Here is a 7520-nt window from a genome sequence, read left to right as displayed (position 1 = left end):
TGGTAGGGGAGGGGAGGGGAAGCGGTGGGGAGGAGAAAGGGGAAGGAAGGCAGGCAGGAGGAAACTGCTGTAGGTGACCTGGAAGATTCTGAAGACCCACCAAAAGGTGGAAGTGTCAGAACTGGACCCTCCATGTAGCCGGGCTCACCTGGGAGCTCCCTGGGGCATGGCTGACCACCTGGGCAGGCTCCTGGTTGTTCCTGATATTGTCCTGTTGCTGATGAAGCAGGGCGAGGCCCGCCGCAATGTCACTGGGCACCAGATCTGTGTCCTGGGTGAAAAACCACAATGGCCTGTCATAAAACCCAGCAGGCAATGCCTCCGGGTTCTCTAAAATCCGGTCTTCTAGAGTTCATAGGCATACACGCACACACAGAGACATTTCTAGACACGGAGATACGTTAAAAAGCCTGCTCCTGGCAGGAGTGCTTCTCTACGTGACCTGAATACGTTTGCACATCCTGCCCTCAGACAAGTCCACTGGAGAATATAAAAATGCTATTCACCTGTCTTCAAATTTCACTTCAAGTGACTCAACTATTTTTAATCTACTTCAAATATTTTGTAAAGTGGAGAAATCAACGGATAAATTTTCCGTTTTTGTAGCAATGCACCATTTTAGCCCACGTTTATACTCTCATTTCTCAAGATGCTGGAAAGGTTTTGTTGAAACGCAGTGGATGGTAGAGATTTAGGAGACTAAACTCATAATCACAGGGTATGGCAAGCCTCAAAAAGGGCCCTAAGCTAGGAAAGCAACAGACAGTGAGTCTTCTTGGGCCTGACATATCCTTTTTCTCCAGGAAATGGAGGAGTCAGGAATTCTCAATCACCTCCAGGTACTTGTAGCCTGTAAGAAAAGATAATACACTGGCCGGGTGTGGTGGCTCACGCCTGTAATCCCAGCACTTTGGGAGGCCGAGTGGGCAGATCACCTGAGGTCAGAAGTTCGAGATCAGCCTGGCCAACATGGTGATATCCCATCTCTACTATAAATACAAAAATTAGCTGGACGTGGTGGCGGGTGCCTGTCATCCCAGCTATTGTACTACTCTAGCTACTCGGGAGGCTGAGGCAAGAGAATCTCTCGAATCCGGGAGGTGGAGGTTACAGTGAGCCAAGACTGCGTGACTATACTCCAGCCTGGGCGACAAAGAGAGACCTTGTCTCAAAAAAAACAAACAAACAAACAAAAAAAAGAAGGAACAATATACTGGCCACTCAGCCACTGAGCCATCAGTTCTGCCTGTGATGTAGATTATGACATCCTCTAGAAACAACCAGCTTCTCTTCTTCCCTCTTCCAAATATCTGAAGACTAAGGTGAAGCACTCCTTTAACTTATTCAGGGCCACGCTTCCCTCTTCCCTCTCTGGAGGCTGCTGCCATGGCCTGGTGTCAGGCTCCAGGACCAGCCCTGAATGATGCCAAGTCAGACAGCACAGAGGTGGGAAGAGAGGCTGGCAGGTGTGCAGGATGAGCAGAGAACTCTTCCTCCCTTACCTCGTCTCAGTACGGAATGTAACAGCATTTAGCAGAGAATGTCACATAAAAAAATGACACACTGCATGTGAAAAAAAAAAAAAAGCATTGTCAAATCGCAGAAGAAATCGCTCTAGAATGACGCTTCCTTCTGTGCTGCAATCATCTATTCAAACTGACTTCCAAAAGGAGGATCATCGACATTTCCGTCATGATATAAAGTGGGAAGAAGCCACTATCTGATTCCAACCTCGGTTCATGTCACTGCCTGTGCTTGGTATCTGCTCAGTACCAGCTGCAAATGATTCGCAGTGTCCAGCGTCTGTTATGTGGTTCCTTACAGGCTAATCCAGCATCTTGACAGGGTAGTGAGTGGGTGTCAGTACGAAGACAAGCCCTGCTGGGGTTCAGGGTCTGAGAAGGCATGGCTCTTGCCGTGAACTGCTCCCTGGAGGGCTCATCACAGACAAGAGTGTCTCCCGCCACCCCCCACACACCAAAAGACACCAAGTTCTCAAACGCTGTTTTCTGGGAACAGAGGGGCTGGCTCCATCAGAAGCATTTACTGAAACAGAAGAAAGAGACCAAACCAGATCCCCTCGGCTTACTGAAAAGTAGGTTGAGAAAAGCTCTGCCGTACTGGAAAAAGCAACCCGAGTATGGTCGTCTTTCCCAATGCAACAGCACAAGAGCTTGATTCTGGTTTCCCACACGCTTGTAGCTGCTGTCTTGAGGCCATTAAGCAACTGGCTTGAATCATGACTATCCAGGTGGCTGGGGCCGGCAGAGGAATATGGAGCCATTTTCCCCCCCAGAGGGTCAAAGACAATGATAATGGAAACCACCGTGGCAGCGATGATGATCCAACTGCAAGACAGAGAGAGGAAAAGGCTCGGTGACTGCGGGCCCCAGCCCAGACGCAGGTGTCCGGGGTCCCTCCTCTGGGTTCAGTTTCTGAGTCTCTACCACGGAGAGTCCTATTACCGAGGAAGATGCAGCTCTCCTGGAACCTGCCTGAGGCAAGCAACTTTCTTCTAGAAAGCTCCTTATGAGGCTGGGCGTGGTGGCTCATGCCTGTAATCCCAGCACTTTGGGAAGCCGAGGAGGGCAGATCACAAGGTCAGGAGATCAAGACCATCCTGGCCAACATGGTGAAACCCCATCTCTACTAAAAACACAAAAATTAGCTGGACGTGGTGGCGGGTGCCTGTAATCCCAGCTACTCAGGAGGCTGAGGCAGGAGAATTGCTTGAACCAGAGAGTCGGAGACTGCAGTGAGCCGAGATGGTGCCACTGCACACCAGCCTGGTGATGGAGCAAGACTCCGTCTCAAAGAAAAAAAAAAAAAGAAAGGTCCTTATAAATAAATGACTAACCCAGGCCCTGCGCTAACAGTAAAGGCCACAGAAGGAACAGGGAGGTGTCCGCTGGGCAGAGTTGCAGCCTGGGCCCGGAAGCAGCGGGCACTTGTTCTCTGTATGGGACCATGACGTACGCCCTTCCCCTTCAGTGCCTTAGGGCTCTTCTCATGAAAGCAAAAGAACTTCCTTATCACAGGGTCCTCTGATAGGCCTTTCATCTATATGTTTAAATATTTCCACACTGCAAGACGCTGGACTCAGGAGCACACGCCACGGGGAAGATGCCCCTCCCGAAGGGGCTCTGCTGCCCCCTGGCGGTGTGACTCGGGAAACGCAGCAACAGCCCAGGTCTGATTCCTTATTTAGAACAACAGAGGGTGTTAAGGGGGCGGAACTGCATCATCTCTAAGATTTTTCGCCTAGAAAACAGGAAAACCTTATCATTCTAGAATATTATTCCCTGTCCCACTTCTGGACACCGTATCTCTTTTCATACCTTTAGTTTTAGTTTTTGCCCTGGTTTTGGTCTTCGGTTTTCTTTCGAATTCTTATAAGAGAAGGGTTAGGAATAAAAGACTTTAAGAAAAAAAAAAGAGAGAGAGAGAGAGAGAAGGGAATGTAGAAAAGAGAGAACCAGTGAGGAAAGAAATCTACATCAATACATGTATAACAAAAGATGAGTTGTACATCATGGGTAAACAGTGTCTCTAAATTTTCATGAGTTACACAGAAACTAACTCCAATTTCTAACTATTTCAAGAAGTCCGAGGGACGCCGGGCTCTCTGTCATGTTAGAAGGGTTTGTTCACCTATGTGTCAAATCCACTGAAACTCAAAGAGAAGAAGGGAGACTTCACCTGACCACGACGGTTGCGATGATGCCATTCACAACTGTCCTGTCGCACTGAACACCGTCTGCCACCCAGGCGGCCCCCAGAGAGGCCCAGACCATCTCTGGAAAAAAGAGCGCCAGGCGGATGTAAAGCAGCTTAGACATAGACTTCCGCGGTCCAGGGTTACAAATCGTTCCTGAAATACAAAAAACGTTCCGACTGCTTGGTTGTTTCCTCAGAGATGAAGAGCTTCCTTTTGCAAAATACAGTTTTGCAGAGCATATATTTGTACTGTGCACACACCCGCCTCCTGACTTTTCTACTTGTAATTGGTAATCAGCACCTAAGTCAGAGAGCAAGTGAGAAAGTGAGGATAGGAAACGTGACAAAAGTCTTGGGCTCCTTTTAAGATTTACCAGGCATTAAAAACACTTCTGGGTTCTAACTGGGGTGACGATATAATCATGGCCCAAATTGGTATACTTCTGAGAGCAAAAAAGGGGACTATTAATAATGATGCTGGGGCCGGACGCGGTGGCTCACACCTGTACTCCCAGCACTTTGGGAGGAAGCCAAGGCAGGTGGATCACCTAAGGTCGGGAGCTCAAGACCAGCCTGGCCAACATGGTAAAACCTCAACTCTACTAAAAATAAAAAAATTAGCGAGGCATGGTGGCAGGTGCCTGTAATCCCAGCTACTTTCGAGGGAGGCTGAGGAAGGAAAATCACTTGAACTCAGGAGGCGGAAGTTGCAGTGAGCTGAGATTGCGCCACTGCACTCTATCTAGCCTGGGTGACGGAGCAAGACTCTGTCTCAAAAAACAAAAATAAATTTTAAAAAATAATTATTATTATGCTGGGACAACAGGCACAAAACAGAACGGTCCCAGGCAAACAGGGATAGATGGTCATCCAAGTTCTAACAGCCAGAAAAATAAGCTCCACGTCCCTTTGAGACCTATATTGTTCTAGACACCATCCCAAAACACTTTATGTGCATACTTCTTTAATCCCCACAATGACTGGGTTAGTCATTATCTTATTTTACCTACGAGGAAACTGAAGCTCAGACAGCGTAACAGCGACTTTTTTTTTTTTTTTTTGGAGACAGGGTCTCACTCTCTTGCCCAGGCTGGAGTGTGGTGGCACAATCACGGCTCACTGCAGCCTCAACCTCTCAGGCTCAAGTGATCCACCCACCTCAGCCTCTCGGGTAGCTGGGACTACAGGTGCACACCACCATACTGAATTAGGCCTAATGGTCCCATAGACAGTTGTTTTTTTGTGGGGGTTTTTTGGTTAATTTTTGTTTTGGTTTTTTCAGATGGAGTCTCACTCTGTCACCCAGGCTGGAGTGCAATGGTGCGATCTCAGCTTACCACAACCTCCGCCTCCCAGGTTCAAGCAATTCTCCTGCCTCAGCCTCCCTAGTAGCTGCAATTAGAGGCATTACACCTGGCTAATTTTTGTATTTTTAGCAGAGACTGAGGTTCACCATGTTGGCCAGGCTGGTCTTGAACTCCTGACCTCAAGTGATCTGCCCGCCTTGGCCTCGCAAAGTCCTGGGATTACAGGCATGAGCCATAGCACCCTGCCAGGAAACAGCTTTCCTATTCCAAAAATTATCTTCTGTTAGAATAACTTAAATAGTCACATCTTAAAATATTAGGCACTAACACACAAAAAAGGATGAGTTCATGTCCTTTGCAGGGACATGGACGAAGCTGGAAACCATCATTCTGAGCAAACTATTGCAAGGACAGAAAACCAAACACTGCGTGCTCTTACTCATAGGTACGAATTGAACAATGAGAAGACATGGGCACAGGGTGGGGAACATCACACACTGGGGCCTGCCGGGGGGTGGAAGGAGGGGGGAGGCATAGCATTAGGAGATATACCTAATATAAATGACAAGTTAACGGGTGCAGCACACCAACATGGCACATGTATACACACGTAACAAACCTGCAAATGTACCATAGAACTTAAAGTATCATAATAATCATAAAAATGCAAAAATAAATAAATATTAGGCACTAACAGCCTCATTTTTGGCACAAAGACGAAATTTTGTAAGCTAAATAATTGTAACACTAACCTCTCTGAGGGGGAAAGGGTGCAGGTATGTAAAAAACAAAACAAACAAACAAAAAAAACACAGTTTGTATTTGAAACTTGTTATAACAATGGCCAAACACCCCAGAGAAACAGGAAACAGTATCTGCATACACACTGCTTCCTGGAGGGCTGGGATTCTAAAGACAGACACATCATAATGTCAGCAGCACCTGGACCTGAAACTCCAACTGTGATGGCAACTGTTGATACTGCATTAATGAAATATGCAGACAAGGAATCAAGAGATGGAGTTGCTCTGATTAAGGTTCCAGAAAATAAGATACTGATCCCAGCACATTGGATGGCCGAGGTGGGAGGATTGCTTGAGCCGAGGAGTTCGAGACCACCCTGGGCAACACAGAGAGACCGCATCTCTGATTATTTTTTTAAAAAGATGGTGATGATAATGATGATGATACGGAGAAAATCTCCTTTACACATTTTTGCCTGCCTAGAAAAAAATTCTGGCCGGGTGTGGTGGCTCACGCCTATAATCCTAGCACTTCGGGAGGCCGAGGTGGACGGACTGCCTGAGCTCAGGAGTTCAAGACCAGCCCGGCCAACATGGTGAAACCTCATCTCTACTAAAATATAAAAAATTAGCCAGGCATGGTGGTGTGCTCAGGTAGTCCCAACTACTTAGGAAGCTGAGGCAAGAGAATCACTTGAACCCAGGATGCGGAGGTTGCAGTGAGCCAAGATCATGACACTGCACTCCAGCCTGGGTGACAGAGTGAGACTCTAACTCAAAAAGAAAAAAGAAAAAATTTCCCTTTTATTTTTCCTCAAGATAAACAGATGCTGGTATGGACCTGGCTGCTGCAGCAGACTTCTTAAGGTCACTGGTCCCATAACCAACAAGCACAGCTGCATTCCTAAATGTACTGTCCTCACCACCATCTTGGTTAAGTAACCCTATCATCCATTGTCGGGCACGGCCACTTATGGAAGAGCAATGAAAGGAAGGCCTAGGTCCCAGAATCGGTACACTCAACTTCTAGAGCCACTGCTGCAACCTTCTCGGACCCAGCTTAGCAATGAGCTCTTGGGATACAAACACAGAGGAGATACAAAGAGGCATCCCACAATCAAAGCTACACATGGTACAAGGCAGACCTTGTATGTCAAAAGTGTTCTTCTGTCAAAACATGGTAGTCATAAGGGTGGACCACCCCTAATCAAACCTCCCACAAGGTGCAACAGTAGGATTTCATGTGGGAGGTTTTCAAATAAAAAATAGAAACTAGGCCGGGTGCAGTGGCTCATGCCTATAATCCCAGCACTTTGGGAGGGCGAGGCGGGTGGATCACCTGAGGTCAGGAGTTCGAGACCAGCCTGGCCAACATGGCGAAACCCCATCTGTACTAAAATACAAAAATTAGCCAGGCATGGTGGCATATGCTTGTAATCCCAGCTACTCAGAAGGCTGAGGCAGGAGAAAGAATTACTTGAACCCAGGAGGCAGTGAGCTGAGATCACGCCATTGCATTCCAGCCTGGATGACAAAGCGAGATTCCATCTCAAAAGAAAAAAAAAAAAAAGATGTAATAGGTTAAAATAAAAGGGTGGAAAACATACACCATGCAAATGCTAATCAAAAGAAAGTTGGCATGGTTATATTAATGTCAAACAAACTAGATTTTAGAGCAAATAAATAATGTTACCAGTGATAAAAATGGCTACTTTCTAATGATAAAAGTATCAATTTATAAAAAGAATATAAG

General features: G+C 46.8%; 1 protein-coding gene across 3 annotated transcripts in view; it reads right to left on the bottom strand.

Annotated features, from left to right (window-relative positions):
* Positions 1-7520, bottom strand: part of DAGLB (diacylglycerol lipase beta) — a 41328-nt gene that overhangs the window by 25493 nt on the left and 8315 nt on the right. The window contains exons 3-5 of one of the 3 annotated variants that reach the window (XM_017864760.1): positions 3700-3871; positions 2090-2348; positions 149-271 (exon numbers count right to left, since the gene is read on the bottom strand). In XM_017864760.1, coding sequence (XP_017720249.1) covers positions 149-271; positions 2090-2348; positions 3700-3871 — 554 coding nt within the window. The remainder of the gene's footprint in view (positions 1-148; positions 272-2089; positions 2349-3699; positions 3872-7520) is intronic. The other 2 variants (XM_017864761.1, XM_017864762.1) reach the window with 2 other exon arrangements.

This window comes from Rhinopithecus bieti, unplaced genomic scaffold, assembly GCF_001698545.2.
Source record: "Rhinopithecus bieti isolate Rb0 unplaced genomic scaffold, ASM169854v2 scaffold_77662, whole genome shotgun sequence".
In the NCBI taxonomy this organism is placed as follows: Eukaryota; Metazoa; Chordata; class Mammalia; order Primates; family Cercopithecidae; genus Rhinopithecus; species Rhinopithecus bieti.
The sequence above is the reverse complement of the archived record's forward strand: the minus strand, read 5'-3'. Positions and strand labels throughout refer to the sequence as shown.